The sequence below is a fragment of the Diabrotica virgifera genome, chromosome 9, assembly GCF_917563875.1.
Source record: "Diabrotica virgifera virgifera chromosome 9, PGI_DIABVI_V3a".
Classification (NCBI taxonomy): domain Eukaryota; kingdom Metazoa; phylum Arthropoda; class Insecta; order Coleoptera; family Chrysomelidae; genus Diabrotica; species Diabrotica virgifera.
In genome coordinates, this window is record NC_065451.1 from 212,341,369 (window position 1) to 212,361,959 (window position 20,591).

At 33.9% G+C, this 20,591-nt stretch overlaps 1 protein-coding gene across 7 annotated transcripts in view; it reads right to left on the bottom strand.

Moving 5' to 3' along the window:
• LOC114326099 (synaptotagmin 1) overlaps nt 1-20,591 on the bottom strand; it is a 103,402-nt gene that overhangs the window by 71,864 nt on the left and 10,947 nt on the right. For 2 of the 7 annotated variants that reach the window (XM_050662433.1, XM_050662430.1), the window contains exon 2: nt 5,792-6,051. In XM_050662433.1, the coding sequence (XP_050518390.1) occupies nt 5,792-6,047 (256 nt within the window). In that variant the 5' untranslated portion in view covers nt 6,048-6,051. Of the gene's footprint in view, nt 1-5,791; nt 6,052-13,346; nt 13,473-16,594; nt 16,873-20,591 lie in introns of those variants that run through there. The other 5 variants (XM_050662431.1, XM_050662435.1, XM_050662436.1 and 2 more) reach the window with 5 other exon arrangements.

Consider the following 20,591-nt stretch of genomic DNA (forward strand, 5'->3'; position numbering starts at 1 on the left):
AATAATGATGGGCATCTAAAGAGAAAACATGAGAAATGATTCTAAACCACTATATAATTACTTAAAATTAGGAAAAACCAAAACCGATGGTAGCCATAGAAGAAGACATTTGGATAAGACCTTTTATAAAGCAACAGGTGAGATGACACAGGAAGGGGACATAATAAGGATAAGACAGGACGCGGAGGAATACAAGGAACCTACATACGAAGAAGTAGCAGAAAGTATCAAGAAGATCAAGAACATAAAAGCAGCGGGTTATGACAACATAAACGGAGAACTCATCAACTATGGTGGAGAGGCTCTAACTAGAAAAATACATGAATTAATTGTAACGATTTGTAAAGAGCAAAGAATGCCAGAAGACTGGAAAACGGGAATAATTATAACGATACCCAAAAATGAAGACCAAAAAATATGCAAAAACTATAGAGGAATCACCGTGCTAAATGTGACATATAAGGTCATGACGGGAATAATAAAGAACATACTAGTAGAGCATACCGAAAAAATCATAGGAAATTACCAATATGGATTCAGAAAAGAAAAATCGACGACAGACGCTATTCACATAATAAGACAAATCATGGAAAAAACATATGAACACAACATGGAACTGCATATGCTTTTTGTGGATTTTAAACATGCCATCGACAAACTAAAAAGAGGAGAACAATAGAAGATCTAACACGCATAAAAATACCAGGCAAATTAATAGAGTTAATAAAAATGACAATGAAAGAGGCACAAGCAGTAATAGATTTAGGTCAAAAGACAACAGAGAAGATTAGGGTCCACAACGGAGTCAGAGAAGGGGATGCCCTGTCAACTGAGTTATTCATTACAGCTCTAGATTGTGCAATAAAAGAAGCAACAAATAACGGAATAATCAATCAATAAAAATGCAGTACAAATAGTAGGTTATGCAGATGATATCGTTATACTAGCCCGGGACAAAAGATCATTAATTAAGGCATTCTCTGAAATAGAAAAAGGGGCAAAAAGAAGAGGACTAGACATAAATATGGAAAAAACAAAGTACATGAACGCAAGCAGATTCAAGAAAACAAGACTAACACAAATGATAATAGATAATTACAGATTTGAGGAAGTAGATACATTCCAATACTTGGGAACGATGATTAGTAGAGATAATGAAAGAATAGACCTGAAACAGAAACTACAAGAAGGAAATAGAGCTTACCATAAAAATAAAAAAATAATAAAAGATAAAAAATTAAGCAGAAATACAAAGATGCAAATATATAAGACAACCATAAGGCCAGTGGTAATGTATGCCATAGAAACCAACACCCTAACGTTAAAAGAAGAAAAACAGCTGAAAGTATTTGAAAGAAAAATAATGCGTAACATTCTGGGACCAAAAGTAATAAATGAAAACGAAAGAAGACCCTGGATGAACCACGAAATAGAACAATGGATGGAAAGAGAAAACATAGTGAAAGAAGCAAAAGCACGAAGAATAAGGTGGTATGGTCATATAAGTAGAAAAAGTAAAGATGATCCCATTAAAGTTATTACCAACTGGATACCCCCTGAGACAAGAGCACGAGGCAGACCAAAAGCAAGGTGGAAACAGCAAGTCGAAAACGACTTAAGAGTTATGGGAATTCGAAACTGAAAAAAAAAGACTGAGAACCGAAATAAGTGGAGAAAAGTAGTGACGGAATCAAAGAAATACCAGAAGCTTTGAGGAGACAGATTTGAAGAAAAGTGGACGGACCATGTCTTAAAGGATCATTAAAGTGAAAAAGAGCTATAACTTCCACGGGAGTGTACAGCTTACATATATACATATATTCTTTTTCTCATGATCATCTTTCAGTGCGTCACAGTTTTTCGATTTCTCTCTAACGCATTAAATTGTATGTGACAGAAAAAAAGGCACGTCTCTGAATAATTTGGTAATTATTCTAGTTTGGTGATTATTCTAGTTGTCGATAGATGGCGCCATAATCAAAAAAGAATTATTTATTAAATAAAATAATACTATTATCAATATAATCTGTACAATTTATAAGACTATACAAATGAAAGAAAATACCATTTTATAAATGCAATAGACACAATTGATTTGGTTTTATTCCAAATTGAAAATAAAATTTGACAACTGTCAGATTTAACTAAAATGTCACGTTAGAATAAATGTCATAAATGTGTATTATCACGGACTTACCTTTTTTTCTATAATTTGTGACGCACTGAAAAATGTTCACGAAAAGGAGAATACATACTGTAAGATTTTCGCAAAATAAGTGGACGATAAATTCTGAATTTCGTCGGACCATCTGGTTAGTGACCGTCCTCCTGGTCTTCTCCCTAGAACTGTTTCAGAATCAATTAATCTCCCTAAATTAGCGTCACCTCTGGGAACCACGTGACCAAGAACTGTAGAATTCGTTGCAGACAGGTTGTGGACAGCCTTCTTTTAACGCCAAGTTGTTTAAGAATGGAAAATTTTGTCCGATGTTGTAAAAGGTACCTATGTTACCGACATCAACAGCACATGTTACCGACATCAGTATTTTGGCGTTCTTGTCCGTGAATAGTCTAAGTTTGTGTTTCGTATAGAAATACTAGCGAAATATGGAAATACAAGCCTTATAACCTAACAGTCTTTTTGTGCACAAATGTACCAAAAATATCGATTTTAAAAATATGTTACAAATCACACTGCATTAAAGAATTTATTTTCCATATACATAGTTGCATACGTCATTTTCATTGCTTCAATTTATTTTCATTACCTACCATGCACTGTATTACATCTTAGAGGCCTAATTACCATTTTTGAAGCAACGAATCAATACCCAACATGCACAGTTGAGTGTGGTGTGTTGTGTTGTTGTGCTAAAACGTATTAGTGGTAGTCGGATTCTTGCGATACTAGACATTTACTAAATTTGTACATAAATGAAATAAAAGAAACTACCTAATATTATCTAATACCTACCTAATACCTAATTTTTTATAACTTGTGGGGATGATAATATACTATAAATAATTAAAACAATGTTTTAAGCTATAGTATAAGATGAAACTATATAATTGCTCAATATAATTAGGATTGCTAAATCATGGATTATATGATTTGTCATTGCGGGCTCATTACCCCATCTGAAATCCTGCACCATTGGCCAGTACCATGGTCAGATCCATATCGACACACATAAACGTTTATAAATATAGTGCATATTCCCTTAACGCGAATCAAATTCTTGTTATACATTTTACATTTTAATTCAGTCATTTCATTCATAAATACTTAATAAGAAAAATTCTGAAAAGATTAGTTTCAACATCCAAGTCCTTTTTCCTTTTATCACTCTCTGGAGACGATCTCCTTCGCAGGAAAACATTCTCAGTTCCCATGACAACATTCTCCGACATGTAATACTACCAGTGATATGCAATGAATACGGTTCTGCCACCAACAACACAAACCACATTCTAAAACAAGACGCAAACACCGATGACAACAAACATCGATTGACCCATTCGACTTTAAGGCAGGTAATGCAAGTTCTTCTTCTTCTTCTTCTTCTTCTTCTTCTTCTTCTTCTTCTTCTTCTTCTTCTTCTACGGCACTACAGCCCAAATTGAGCCTTGGCCTCCTTTATTTTTTGCCTCCACCCTTGCCTGTCTGTGGCTGCTCTTCTCCATACACGGACTCCTAAAAGGGCTTGTGCGTCGCTGTTTACTGTGTCTTCCCAGCGCTTTCGTGGCTTCCCAACCGGTCTCTTTCCTTGCATTCTAGCATTCAGTGCTCGTTTTTGTAGACTATCCTCTCCCATTCTTATCACATGTCCGGCCCACTGCAATCTTTGTATTCTAATGAAGTCTGACAGGGGCGTTTCCTTATAAAGTTGATAAAGCTCGTTGTTGTATCAACTTCTGAAGATTCCGTTTTCCATCACAGGTCCTAGTATTCTCCTCAGTACTTTCCTTTCGAATGTGTCGAGTTTGTTTTTGGACGTTTCTTTAAGGACCCAGGTTTCACTGCCATGCACGTAATTTTTGTTCCCGTGGGGCTGTTTATAGGTTTCACTGCCATAGCATGTTATTGGTCGAATTAGGGTTTTATAGATTCTCATCTTTGTATTTCGGTGGACACTTTTAGACCGAAGGTAATAGTTATAGCAAGTTATATGATAAAAACAATCAGAGATCAAAACTTCGGATCCCAAAACATCTTCAAAACTACCTGCTCGTTTTTTGACAATGTATTCATCGGACACCCCAATTGCAAACTACCATTCTTCCCAACAAAACTGCTGACCTCTGACAGTAAAGAGCTCCCTGGTAAATTCCTCGACATTATGGAGGCAACTCCACTCTTTTATGGCACAATTAGATATATATGTAGCTCGCTTCGAGCTTTGCCACGGACAGAAAGGGATCAGATTTCTATGATTTCACGATCCCATTGCACAATTATATGACGTCATCGCACCTCAAAGAGATGAATTGAGCGAAGAGTGGAGTAGGCGCCGTAATGCTGAATTGGTGACTCTGTATGGTAATGAAAACATCATCAGACATATAAAAGCTAACCGGATTAGGTCAACAGGTTATGTGGTAAGACCAGAGGAAGACATAATGTTAAAGACAGTATTTTTGAGAAACCAGACGGTAGAAGAAAAATATGGAAGGATAATGCTGGGACTGATTTATCTAGGACTGCGGTACAACAATGGGCAATGGAAGCGCAAGATCGTAGAAGATGGAGCAATGTAGTGAATGCCTGCCAAAACATAAACCACGTCCTGAAGAAGTGATAGACACCGAAAACAGGACACGAACAGAAATCCACGGAAGACGACACAAAACCCACCGGCTCATGTAACATTGAGAGAGGTAAAGCAAGGCAAGCTTGCTATGGCTCCCATACAAAGTCAACTACTCTCTGGGACCTCCTTCTCCGTACCTAGATTCTTGACTGGACTATGTAAGTGATAATAAGAATCCACTTAATATGGGATCAACGCAGAGAATACTTCGACTTAACCTGTTGAAGCCATCTACAGAGCATCCAGGGAATATATAGGAGGTCGCTAGCTTCCAAGACTCTTCTTTATCTGCGGTGACACGACGCCTTTTTACCAGTAAACCTTGCGACCCAAGTTCACACCGAAGAGCTGCGTTGAGCACCTTCAACGTACGAGAGCTACTATATGAGCTCCATAGCAGTCGACATCAGCTGCTAACCTGTACCATTCAAGTTCTTGTGCAATGCCTGACGCTGTTCTGTACCAGATGTACCAAAAGAGGAGTACCAGACGAGGAGTCCCTGAAGCCACCAGTTCCAGAAGCTACGGAGTCTCCCAAAGTAGTCGCAGAATCACTCCCTGCCTTCTTGTATGTGGTTAAACATCCACTTAGGAAGAGGCATACTTCCTTATGAAGAAAAACCTGCTGGCAAATGATTATGGGATCATGATGGCCCAGAGAAGTGCGAAGTCGCCGAAGGAGAGTGTACTTCAACCGAGCATTGTACTTGCAGAGGAAGGAGATGACGACCACTACCACCAGAAAGGTAATGTGTTGTGCTAAAGGCTTTAGATACTTGTATAAACTTTTTGGGTTCCCTCCCGTATTCATGCTACATGAATCATCACAATATAATACAATTAAAACAGATGAACAATATTATTGAATGTAGATCTAATGCGCTTTGATTTCTAAATGACCTTCTAGAGGGCGTAGTTGTCTAGTACCGCAAATCATCCTTTGGTCACATTAAAACAACATCGACAACAACCAACGATACCTGTTTCTGGATGTGGGGTCGTGCGACCATGAGATGGATGAAATTTTTTGTTACCAAAAATGTGTTTTTCCAAAAGATCCCCACCTGTAGTCTCTATATTCGTGGTTACGTCAGGAGTGGGTTCCGTCGGTAGGCTTTTGAAGGGCGCCGTCGCCGTCACGACGCTGACGCCTTCGGAGGGCTCCGTCATTTTGGGGAGCGCCGGCTCCGGGGGAGCATCCCGTTTAAATAGTTTTAGCGGCGTCAAGGAAGGCATGCTTCTGGAAGAGAAAATTTTTTCGTTATTAATAAAAACAAGCTGAAAATGTGAGCATTATCATAACGAAAACTTTGTTTATTTACGTATTTTAATTCATAATATGAAAAATTGCTATTACGAAAAGTTGTTTAGAATTAATAATTATGTTTTAATGTGCAATTATATCATTCTAATTTAAAGGTACTTTACTCTTATTCTAATTTAATTCACTATAAAGGTACTTTACTCTTGATCTAAATTCATATTTTTTATATACCTCGTATAAAATAAATAAAATTTGATATATGATGATTGCATCATAAATCTCAGACTATGAAGAGCTTTTTATGAAGAATAACTTTTCTTCGTCAAATTAAAAATAAAAGAGTTATAAAAGAAAATGTTCTTGGTATCCATAATTTGAGAAAAATCTTCAAATATTTTGCAATGTAATTGCACATATGAGACCATAATTTTTTATTCCAAACATTTCATATAATCGGTTCGCTAAACTGAGACACAACTGACTAGTGATTTTAGTCAGTAATTTTGCCAATTTGGCAAAAAAATAATTGCGAAATAGTTAATAATTACTAAATAATTAGCAATTTTGCCATTTTTGGCAAAATTTTCAAAAACCAAAAAAATTACCTACTAAAATCACTAGCCAGTTGTGTCTGAGTTTAGCGAACCGACTATAATAACAATTTTCATTTCATAACAAATGGAACAGTCCATTTATCATTAGGTACTCTCATTAAAGGGAAGGCCGTATACTTGTATAAACCTTTTTAAAGTTGTTAATAAATTATTGCTTTCAAAATATACTCAAATTGTATTCTTGAACATCTTATTTATTTTATACTGTAAATAACAATATTTATGAAAATTTGCATGCAAGTACAGTGATGCAAGAGGCATGTGTTTTTTGTTACTATTCCACTTCCGGTTTCACCAAAAATGCCCTTAAATTATTTAATTTAAATGGGACACCCTGTATATTTTTGCGGATTTTAAAAGAACTTGTTATTTTTAATTCATAGATACCAAATTTGGAAGAAAAAATTTGTTAAAAAGTGTCTGTAGATAATTTTTTGTATTAATACAACGTAGTAGGAAATAAACGAGCACCATCTATAGGTACTGTAGACTGTAGACTAAAATTGTTGTTTACATGCACTGCATGAATTATTTGAATTTAGTATAGTAGGTAAAACTGTTACTGAACTAATTGAGAGAAATAAGTTGTATTAAAAATGGTTCATGGTGAAAAATATCGTATTGAAATATTAATGATAATCGGATATGGTGAATTTTAATTTTTTGAAAGTGAATTTTCCAAATCCATGGATTGGACGTAGATGATTCATAGAGTGGCTCGCTCGTTCTCCGGACCTCAACCCGTTAGATTTTTTTTTATTTGGGGTTATCTAAAATCACGTGTTTACGTTAGGCGACCAACACGCTTGCACGATTTGAGACAAAGAATAATTGATGAATGTGAATACGTGAAGAAATCTTGCAAAAAGTGACTCACGAATTTATTTATAGGCTTGCACGTTGTCAGGAGGTGAACAGCAAACATTTTCAACATTTGAAATTTTTGAAGTTATACTTCTTTACCGGCGATAGAGGGTGATTTTTTTATATGTTAAAACCTATCAGCCCGGCGCATGCGCATTATAACTTTGTTCTGATTGGATGTTCAAATGACATGTCAAAAATTATCCGATATGGCAGCTGTGGTTTGGAGGTAAAGGTAAAGGTAAACAAATGTATAATATATTAGTTTTATTGTTGTGAGGACAGAAACAAAAAAGTTTATAATATTGTAGTGACTTTTAAATAGTTTTTAAAAGCAACAGGTACGTAATAATTGTTAATGTATCATGGGTATAAACCTACCTATTTGATCTGCCAAAATACATAGTATGTAATACTTTTATTTATATAATTTGATTACCATCAAAATTTCTATCAATGTTCACCTAATATATTGTTTATTTACTCTATGTTTTGTTGTATTTTTTCAATTCTAAATCATTTCAATTCAAAATTAAAATAATTTGATCAATTTTCAAAATATCAAAATATCACAAGTTTAATCCGTTTAGTTAGTCGATCTTCGTAAATAATGACACATACTGTCCGTGGCTAAGCGGAGAAGGCGAATGAATTCCAATACCAACCGCTCTTATCAGCGGTGGTTCGAGTCCCAATAGAAACTTTCTTTTTTGTTTTTTTTAATACATTTTATGATTGTAAGTATATTTATTATATAATTGTATTTTCAGAAAATACGTATTTAGTTAAAAAATTTTTCGACAATTAATGTTCAGACATCATTTGTGGCTTGTTTAATGTGTTTGTGTGTGTTTTATTCTTTTATTATTTTAATTTTTGGCACTGTTTTAATAAAAATGTTTGAGAAGTAGTAAGTATAAATTAGTTTAATATTTAAACAAAATATAAATAAAAAGTATATTAATTTCGTTTAAATCATATAATAGAAGTATAACTTCTTGCGTGCGTACAAAGTACACACACATTCTTTTTTTTTATTGTTAATATCATTGGTCTAACGTAAATAAATTAACCTATTTTATAACTCTAAAGAGATTTATTTCTTGTTTTAATAGTTTTTTCTTTCAAACTTGGTATGTATGAATTAAAAATAATAAGTTCTTTTAAAATCTGCAAAAATATACAGGGTGTCCCATTTAAAGTAAATAAGTTAAGGGTATTTCCGGTAAAACCGGAAGTGGAGTAGTAATAAAAAATATGGCATCAGATGCCTTTTGCGTCATTGTACTTGCATGCAAAATTTCATAAATATTGTTCTTTTCGTTTCAAAGATATTTGCTTGGTTCCATACTTTATCCCTGTATAATATAACACTGTATAATAATTAAATTCACTATCAAATGTCATTAATATTTTATTAATACTTAATTTAAAATTTAGTTTGACATTCACGAAGTGTCAAACTCAAATGTAAATAACCTATGCTTTGCTTAACAAATTCAGATTAAAACTAGCCTACTTACTAGCAACGATTTCAGCTGACGTTTAGTGTGTCGGCAGAAAATAAAAGGGTTGTGACGTTACATTTTAGACTTTGAGGTCGATTATCTCGAAGACGGCTAGAGATATCGAAATGCCGTTTTCAGATTGGATTCAGAAGACAAAACTAGATAAAAATCCATCGATAAATCTGCTCTAAGTATTGCAGGAGCGGCAACGCACGAACGCACAGACTTTGCGAATTTATAAACGAAAAGTTTTCGTTGAAAATAGGCTTATTATTTTTTATACTAAACTACATTAAATCAAGCTACCCTAGAAGTCAAGACCTTACTCAATACTCATAAACACAATGAAGTACAAAACTATTGTTACTCTGCTCTCCCCTAGCGGACTGTCTGACGTTACACTTCTTCTTTAGGCACCGTCTCCTTTAAGAAGATTCCAGATCCTTTGGAAACACAAAGATTTTACATATCCCTCTTTCACTATAGTGTTTCCAATTCGGGGCTGAGCACGTTACCAATTTTTATTATACAAAATACAATGGTTCACAAAGTTTCCTAACCTTTGCTTGGGAATATCACTAAAAAACTATATATAATAGAAATATAAAACCGAATTAAGATAATATTATCTTGAAAAGCACTACAATTAAGCGAAAAAAGCTGCAGAGGACGTAAAATTTGAACTTTATAGGAATTAAAAAGGCTTGAGATTGGGCAAATCCTGGCTTTTAAACTTTTGTTTACAAAGTGATAATAAAAATATGACAGTGTCTATACAGTGTAAATAGACAATCTATATACATTGTAAATCCCAAATAATGATTTCCAAAGTTTATACATTGTAAATTATCTTGATTTTAAATTTAGTATACGTAAATGTAAGCATTCTTGGTAAATTTCTTGTGATTAGTGCTGGTGATTTGAGTCAAATTTACTTGGAAAATTTTTATTAATTTGATTATACTATATGTAGATATAATTAACTCATTATCATAATTGGTAATATAAAGTACATTACTTTAGAAATGGATAAAAATATGGAAAATATTTCAAAGAATTGCACCGGGACACACATATAGAACAAAAAGAAGAAAATAATAAATATGTGCCCAATACATGCGCGCAATACTCAAACAGGAGGGAAGGCAGTAGAGAGAGGCATATCTTATCTTACAAAAAACAGGAATTGCTGTAGAACGATGTCGTAAAATCGAAAAATTTGTAAGTTCAATGATTTAGCTTGCTTTCTTTTCCTTATGTACCTGTCACTTATGATTTTTAGCGCTTAATAAAGTATTTTCTTCTTTTTTTTAGTCAACCAATTACATAAATTATCGGAAAAAGAACAAGAAATAATAGAGGAATACTCCAATGTCCAAACATGTCCAAAAAGTAGTTCCTAATTTTTATTAATGAGTAGAACGACACGAGTGACACAAAATAAAAGCACAGTATGCAGGAAAACAAGACAGAAAAATTAAACAGATGGGTAGAGTATTTCGACGAATTATTCAACGATAAGACCAAACTGAAACAGAAATACAATAACGAACACAAGAAACAGAACAACAAACACAAGAACCGACAAAAAAGAAAATAATGGAAGTAATAAGAACCCTAAACAATAATAAATGCGTGGGAGACAACGGAGTGCTAGCAGAAATATTAAAAGTAGGAGGTGATCTACTGCAGTAAAGGATAGAGCGACTTTTTATAAAAATATAGGAAATCTAAAAAAATGCTATTCGCGGTGTGCAAGTACTTGGAGGGGATACGAGAAACCATCGTGCGAGAATAGCGGAGAAATATTGCAACTTTCTTAAATAATTCATATTGTCCATGGAAATTGTCAAATTGACGTATATTTCATACCTACTGTCATTGAAGAAGAAAAATTATATATTGCTCCACAATATTGATATGATATGCAATTAGTATATAAAGGTAAATTTAATTAATTGTATTTTGCTTGCATTACTGCATATTAATAACTAATTTTATTTACTACATACAATTGTTTACGTTTTAATAACACAACCTGAATCTTATTTTTTCTTCTTATTATTTTTTTGGACTATGGCCGTTACAATTATCCAGTAACCAGGACTAATAAAATTGGCCAATATAATTAAAAATGCGAATAATGTTGCTGAGCGTAGAAACCAAGTGCCGCTTTCCGCTTTGCCGAACTTGCATGGTCCCAATAGCAGTGGAACCAGGGCCGTAACTACCCCGAACAAGGGGGCCCCCGTTTGGTTGGCCGTGCATAGATTTTAAGGAGGAAAATAAAAATATGCATTTAACAGCCGATCCTAACTAAATAATTTCAAATGACACAATTTTAAAAAGACCTTTTAAAAAGTTTTAATTTTTCACTGGGGAAATTAGACTTTTCGACTAAAATGCAATGGGAACAGAACAGGGCCCCTGAGGCCCGAGATAAGTTGGGGCCCCCGAGACCTTAACATAAAATTTTTAATTATTACTTAGAAAATTAGTTATTTTGGCGTAATAAAACATAAAATTCCATTGGAAGAGGGGGCCCGGGCTAAGCCGGGGCCCCCGAGACCTTTCGTAAACATATAAATTGTAACTGAGAAAATTAGTTATTTTGGCGAAATAAAAACTAAAATGCAACCGGAATAGGGGCCCCAGGTCTCAGCTAATTTGTCTTAACCAATTTACCTCAAACCACATCTTGGTACGCGAAAGGAACCATATATTGAAAAGAAAGGTATAGATAAGGTAGAACACATTAGGATCAGTCCCACCAGTACAAACACTGACCAGCTTCACTGAGTGTGTTCGGCTCACACTACAGTAGCTTAAGGCACCTTTAAGTGTATTTAAATCAAAGTAAACACGAACGAAGGAACGAATTTGTAGGTGTGGTTATTCGTTCGGTACAAAGTAAGACCATTTAGGTACATTGTAACGAACAAACGCATTCGTTGATAATCCGTCAGCAATGTCAGATACAGATGAAGATGTAATCATTAGCGCTGCTAATTTTATACGTAGTTATTGCAGGACATGCTGAAAAAAAAAGAAAGGAGAAAGTGTGGTGTTCACACAGGAGGGAAAATGCGTTTTCAAAGGGTTAAATATTAAACATTTTTCCGGACCCCCCTTACGCTGAGGGTAACTTCCCCAGACCTCCCGGTAGGGGGCCCCCAGATCACATTTGCCCCGGGGCCCCCAACATCGTAGTTACGGCCCTGAGTGGAACACAGTACTCATCTGTCCAATTCACAGGAAACGTGATAAAACTGTGAAAATTACAGAGGAATCGCACTATTAAAAGTAGTATGTAAAGTATTAGCAACATTTGTAAGAAGTAGAATGAAACAGAGGTAATAGAAGAATACGAGGCTGGTTTCAGATAGGTAAGAACAATAACCGACCAAAATTTTATCATAACATTATTACAAAACAACATTTATGAACAAAATTTAGATTTGCCTATGCTCTTTATTGATTTTAAACAGGCCTATGACACTATATCACGAGACGGGTTTTGCGAAGCATGCAATGAGATCACTAGGGATACTAGAGAAACTGATATGATTAGATAAAATGACGCTATCTAATACAGTTAATAAAGAAAGAAGAAAATAAATGGATTTAATCTAAGGACGAATGAGAGAGAGAATAAATTTGGTAACAAAATTTAAGTACTTTGGAGTAACAGTAGAAAAAAGAGGTTGCGAAGAAAGACAAATAGATAAACGGTTGTAGAAAGGTGGCAAAGCAGTAGTATCATTAAAAGCACTGTCGAAGGCAAAAAACGTGTGTTTAGGGCAGTTAAGATTCGAACTTATGAAATAATAGTGAGAACAACGGTGTTGTATGCATGTGAAACTTGGACAATAAATCAGAATGAAAAAAAAGCTAGAGATTTGAAAGAGGGAAATCGTTAGAGAAGTTTTTGATAGTATAAAATGAGAGTAAGTTAAAAATGTATAAGAGATCCAAAATAATACAGATATACAGGACACAGAGAGTAGAGAGTTATGTAGATAGTTGGGAATTGTTTTACGAATGCCAAAAGAAAGAAAGGTCCTTAGAGTTTTGCAAATGGGAGAGCAAGGGAAGAAAAGAGGGGTGACTACAAAATAAGTGGTTTGCTGTCGTATTGACTGGCAGAAGAAATGGAAACAAGGGGCTGGAGAGAACAAAAGAAGGACCGGAAATAGCTGAAGAATCTAATCAAGAATACCGAAGCCAAGGGCCTTCATTTTTTACCGCTTCTAACAACACAGATGTTTCTCGTTTTTCTACTCACCTATTATAATTATACAAAATCCAATAATTTACGCATGCATAACAAAACGATCACTTAACTCACACCACACTACATGAAACACGCACAATCAACCTGGCTATCAATAAGCGCGTATTTAGTCGTTGCGATCGATATACAATACGAAATATTTTTGCTACTAAATAGAAAACAATAGGTTTACTCATACAGAACAAGTAAAAACTTCGTCTGTACAATGGTATAGAAAGTTGGTCTGTGTCCATTGAACTGGCAAGAACCACACGTTATCATCGAGCATTGAATCATGTTGCCCTTTGAGCACTTTTAAATTCATCTTTTAACATCGATTTAGAGTCGCCACTAGCATCAGATTTTCAACATGTAAATCAGATTTCTCGATGTCACCTATTTTATAAGGTTGCTAGTTTCATCTACTAAGCAGAACGCACTGAAGATGATCTGATCTAGATCGAAAACGTTTTGCGAATCCTTTTGGATGACTCTTTAATAGTTTTTCAATAAACTTTTTATACCATTGGACAAACGAAGTTGTTACTTGTTCTGTATGATTTTTAATTATGGTATACAGCCAACTACTGGGATTTTCCCATTGATTTTGTTTTAATAGGTTTAATGTTCAGCAGATATGACTTTTTAGAATAAACTATTAGTTAAGGATATAATCGTTTCTAAAAATAACAATAACCGACACGCTATCGTAAGTTGGTTCTAGAGGAAGTTTGTGAAGAAGAAGAAGAATCTTGGAGACAGAAAGAAACAACTACCGAAATAAATAGATCACTTTAAGGACGAATGAGAGAAAGAGAATATAAATTTGAGAAGGTAACAGAGTTTGAGTACCTTAAAGTAACAGATATAAGTTGATGAGAGAAAAATAGATAAACGGTTATAGTATGAGACATCCAAAATGAAAGTTATCCTCCAACACCAAATTGTTCTTTATGGTCCACATAATGTTCAAAAAAAGTCACACCATTTTGAGCGTCCGGTTTGGGGGAGAGGGGGTAGAAGTCGGTAAATTAGTAGTTTTTTATGTTTTTCGTCAATATTTCTAAAACTATGCTTTAGCGTAAACAATTTTCTATACAAAAATGTTCTACATAAAATTTAAAACAAAAAAGGTGTGAAAGATAATTGTTATAAAATCAACGGTTCCAGAGTTACGAAGGGTGAAAAGTGAAGGTTTTCGATACTTTTTATATTTTTTGGGCAATTTATAATATTATTACTGATGAAAGAAATTTTCTTTAACAGGATTGTGTTGTGTAAATAAAATTTGCTATTTCAGTAGCCGATGGTATGTTAGTGATAAGCCCTTGAAAAAACGTCAACCTCACCACCCAAAATCATCATCAATTGCCCAAAAAATATAAAAAGTATCGAAAACCTCCACGTTTCACCCTCCGTAACTCTGGAACCGTTGATTTTATAACAAATATATATAGGACCTTTTTTGTTTTAAATTTTATGTAGAACATTTTTGTATAGAACATTATTTACGCTAAAGTATAGTAATTAGAAATATTGACGAAAAACGTAAAAAAAAAATACTAATTTACAGACTTCTCCCCCATCTTCCCCCCAAACCGGACGCTCAAAATGGTGTAACTTTTTACTGAACAATATGTGGACCATATAGAACAATTATGGTGTTGGAGGAAAACTTTTTCTTTGGATGTCTGGGTTAGGCCTTTTTTTGGACCAATTATAATATACTACCTCCGTAACTTTAGAACCGTTCATTTTAAAAGGATTATGCATAGGACCTATTTTATTTCAAATTTAATGTAGAACATTTTTGAATGGAAGGTTGTTCATACAAAACCTCATAGTTTTAGAAATATTGACGAAAAACCTAAAAAACTACGAATTTACCGATTTCTCCCCCCTCTCCCCACCAAACATGACGCTCAAAATGGTGTGACTTTTTCTGAACATTATGTGGACCATATAGAACAATTTGATGTTGGAGGATAACTGTCACTTTGGATGTCTGGGTTATGCCTTCTTTTGGATCAATTGTATCATACTATTATTGAAAAGTAGCAAAGCAGTAGGATCATTATAGGCACTGTTGAAAGCAAAAGATATGTCAAGGGCAGCCAAGATTCGAACTTATGAAGCAATAGTTAGACCATAAGGGTTGTATGCATGTGAAACTTGGACAATAAATCATAAAGGAAAAAAGCTAGAGCTTTAGGGGAGGAAAATCCTTAGAAAAGTTTTGGATAGTATAAAGGAGGCTAAGTTAAGAATGGCACAGAAAAACAAACTAGGAGCTTATGGAGATATAGACAATAGACATTTTTAGAAGAAGAAAAAGAATCTTGAAGACAGAAAGAAACAGCTACCGAAATTAATGGATCGATAAGGACGAATGAGAGAGAGAGAGAGTATAAATTTGAGAAGGTAACAGAATTTGAGTACCTTAAACTAACAGATATAAGCTGAAGAGAGAGAGAAATAGATAAATGGTTATTGAAAGTTAGCAAAGCCGTAGTATCAATTAAACGAACTGTTGAAGGCAAAACACGTTTCCTGACAAACAAGATTAGAGCTTATGATGAAACAATAGTTAAACCACCGCGACCGGGGTTGTATGCATTTGAAACATGGACAATAAATCAGAAAGGAAAAAGACCAGAAAAGAGATTTGGGAGAGGAAAACCTTTAGAGTAGTTTTTGATTGTATAAACGAGGCTAAGTTAAGAATTGGAACAAAAGAACAAACTAGGAGCGTATGGAGATGTGTAAGAGATACAAAATAACACAGGTAATCAGGGCAAGGAGAGTTAGATAGTTGGGATATGTTTTACCTGGTGCTCATGTATGCGTGTGAGGCTTGGACTCTGATCAAACCAATTGAAAGAAAACTTAGATGTTTTAAGAGAAAAATTCTCAGAAGAATCGTGGAACCTTATCCCGACTCTAATAGCAACCAATACCGAATGAGAACAAATGCTGATATCAAGCAGCTGTATAGAGCCAGCGACGTAGTCCAAGAAATTAAATCTCAACGTCTAAGATGTCCATGTCCATAGACTCCCTAATAACAGCCTTGCCAAGTTAATCTGGAAAAGAAGTTGTTTAATGTCGTCCGGACTGGCAGAAGAAATGGGTACAAGGGGTTTGAGAGAACAAAAGAAGGACCGGAAATAGCTGAAGAATCTAGTCAAGACTATCGAAGCTAAGGGCCTTCATTTTTTACCGCTTCTAAAAACAAAGTCTTTTCTCGTTTTTCTACTCACCTATTATAATTATACAAAATCCAATAATTTACGCATGCATAACAAAACGATCACTTCACTCACACTACACTACATGAACCACGCACAATCAACCTTCCTATCAATGAGCGCGTATTTAGTTGTTGCGATCGATATGCAATACGAAATATTTTTGCTACTAAATAGAAAACAATATGTTTAATGTTCAGCAGTTATGACTTTTCAGAATAAACTATTATTTAACGATATAATCGTTTCTAAAAATAACAATAACCGACACGCTATCGTAAGTTGGTTCTAGAGGAAGTTAAGTTGGGATAATATCGAGGAGAATTTTATTATTGATATAGTTGCGATACCATAATCAAGACAGGTGCGTTTATTAACTAATATTATTATTTGTAGTGGGTTTTAAACGTGACCATGATTTTTTATTACACGCTTGCTCTTAGTTCATTCTTTAAAATAATCTTAATCGTTACTGGCTTATTAGGCGAGGAAATGAATCAATACGAGTAAACCTACCAAATTTCTGCAGTTGGACGAATCTCAATGAAACTTTTTGCATCCGATTCGTAAGAGCCTTAGGAAACTTTGTAAACTAAAATGATGATGACGAAATGAAAATTGGATTATTGAACAAGGAAAATAAATTTTCCGAGGGCATTTCGAAGTGATGAAAAATGATAAATTTGTAATTCAGAAATAATTGAAGGAAATGAGTTCAATATTATTTCTCGAGAGTTTTTGTTGAATACATGTTCGTATTTTCGCTCTTATCATCATATTCTTGTATTTTTTTTCTTTAATTAATACTACTTCTTTCCAGACTGGGGCCGTATAATATAGAACTGTAAACTGTGCTATTTCTAAATACATCTTTCTTCTGCATGAAGTAGACATCGCTATATTTGTCATTATCATTGCTAAAGAGGGGGTCTTTTCAGCTTTCTTGACAACCCTCTTTATGTATTCTGTAATTGAATCGGTCTCTTTTTGGTATAATTTCAACCATTTCTAGGTTGAACTTCATAAAGTACTTCTTGCTTCTCCTTTTAATATGAGGACCTCGATCCGCACCTAATAACAACTTATTTCTTTTAATCCATATACAGGGTGGGCCAAAGAAAACAGTCCACCTCGATATTTGGCAGTAGTTATTAGGTTTTAAGAAAATGACGAAACAGGTCGATTTTTGTTCTAAGGGGGACACATTGTTTTATATACTGGTTACTTTTATTTTTCTGTTAGATAGATAGTCACAAATCATGTATGTTAAGTATGTAGGAATATTCATGTCTTTCATTCCTTCGATTATCATGGGTCAATTTGTTGTATTAAAGACATTGTTAGATAATATCTAACATTGCTATAACTACCCAATATATTTTGCTGTTTTAACTTCTTCTGCTACCCTTTTTATTGCGTCAACTGGCTGGATTCTTGTTTATTATTGATGTCTATTAGAAATGTATTCAATGCTTCTGGTACTAGACGTCAAATGGAGAACACATCATCTACATATATCCATCATACTGTGTCTTGTTTCAATTATCTCGATTACCTGTGAACCCATGGGTAAACAGAAATTTTGTTTATAGAAATCATTTTCTAGATGTGCTAATTACATAAGAATCACATGATGTGCAACCAAAGTCTACAGAAAACCAACCCCCACCAACGGATATTTAAATTTTCGCTCCAACCACAGCGTAAACATCAAAAAAGGAATGATCAAATCCCTATACTATGATTGAGCCCGAATTATTTGCTCCAATGAAAATGGATTTCCAGAAGAAAAAATCCTGCTAGCAAAAATTTTGCAACATGCAAATTGACGCTGTCATAAGTCCCTGAAATATCACGAAATATGGCAGCTAGATAAATATTATCTGGGTAGGATAACTAAGTTATTCTGATCTTTAAAATTTTTCTGCTGTTAAAATTTGTAAAATATATTAAAATATACTTTATACCGAATGATGGATTACGCTGTTATTTAGTTTCAAAACTGTCAATAACTTTTTGTTCCTCCATAACTTTTACACAAAAGACTTCCATAATAACATTTGTTCCGCTATAATTTCGTTAATTAACTATATTAAAAACTTCCGCCACATCCTTTATCAGAGCTTCTTCCTTTATAAGGTTTTAAATTTATAAAGCTGGCGGTTATAACTCAGCCGCAAGATTTGTGAGACTTTAAGTCAGCCGGTATTGATTTCTGGGTAGGTGTCTACAAAGATGCTCCTATTTATATCCATCATGAGATCGTGAGTATTTTCTATATAAAACAAGAAAGCAGTCTCCGAATAATATACGCAAAATAGAATATCATAATATGTAAATTGGTCTCCCGTGCTTTTCGATGCTTTTAAGCCTAAAATCTATTCTTTTTACTTTTTCTTGTGTGAAGTTATTTCTGTTCATAGGTGTCATAATGTAAAATTCATAAGTTGTATCTGGTGTCCTGAATATTATATATTTCTGCTGCTTGTATTATATTCTCATTTTTCAGTGAGTGTATAAATTCAGGGTATATTGGTCAAAACACTGAGAAAGAATCAGTTGAGGGGATGGGTACGTAGTTTCGGCTGCAATGCTACCTAAATGGGATTATATTTTTTTAATGCTTAGAAAACTAATAAGTATTTTTGAAAAATTTAAACGCAGAATGAAAGATTACGTTCTTACCGAGGGTCGAAACTCCCTGAAAACTTCTGTAATGTTTATTTTAATAAGTTACAGGAATGAAAAACTAAGAGAAAATGTGGCGTGATTTTTAATTTCAAATATCTCGTTCAAAAGAAACTTTTTATTTATTCTAAGGGACTTTCGGCCCTCGACAATAACTTAGTCTTTTATTCTGCGTTTAAATTTTTTAAAAATATTTATTAATTTTTTCAGGATTTGAAAAAAATGTCCGTGGTGATATTCTCCAAATCGAACATTCGCTATCTTTGTTATACAACGCACTGAGTCGAATAGAATATGGTGACAAGACAGTGAATTTTAAATATTTGACATGGCATCGGAAATATTTTGAGTTGTTGATTAAATAATATTGATAGTGTATATGATAAATAATTGACTTTTAAGACTTGAACTTAATAAAATAGTATATTATGCAACGAGCATTTAATGATGGGCATTATAAAGCGAGTATGAGGGATACGAAACGACCCGCCTAGCGGCGAGTTTCATAGAGTACGAGCTTCACAATGACAATTAAATGCAAGTTGTATACACGATTTTGTCTATGATCATTCTCAACAAGAAATATATTAAAATTTATTAATTTTGTAACGCAAATAAATTAAGTAGTTTGTCAGTTTGTTTACATATTGAGAACTGTCAAAGCGTATGTATTTGACTCACCATTGGTCACTGCGCGTGTGCCACCTTCATCGTAAATGCCATATCGCGATTCTATTGGTTAAAAATCTGTATCGTAATGAAAATCTATATCATAATGAAGTTCATTATGATACAGGTAGTGAAATCATAATTGATATATAGTATGAGAATAGAATAAGTTATTTATTGTTTATTATTTATGAAAGATCCAAGCAAATAATACAGCAGGATATATTCTGTGGTGCAAGTATTTCGTTGTTAAAGATGTTCAAAATTGTAAGCGTTCCATAGTATTCTTTTTCTCATAGGCATCTTTCAGTGCGTCACAGTTTTTCGATTTCTTTCTAGCGTATTAAATTGTATGTGACAGAAAAAAAGGCACGTCCGTGATTACAGACATTTATAACATTCATTCTAGTTGTCGATAGCTGGCGCTATAATCGAAAAAAATATATTTACGAATTATATAATATATCTACGAATATAATCTGTACAATTTATAAGACTATACAAATCAAAGAAAATTCCATTTTATAAATGCAATAAACACAATTGATTTGTTTTTATGCCAAATTGCAAATAAAATGTGGCAACTGTCAGATTAAACTAAAATGTCATGTTAGAATAAATGTTATAAATGTGTATTATCACGGACTTATCT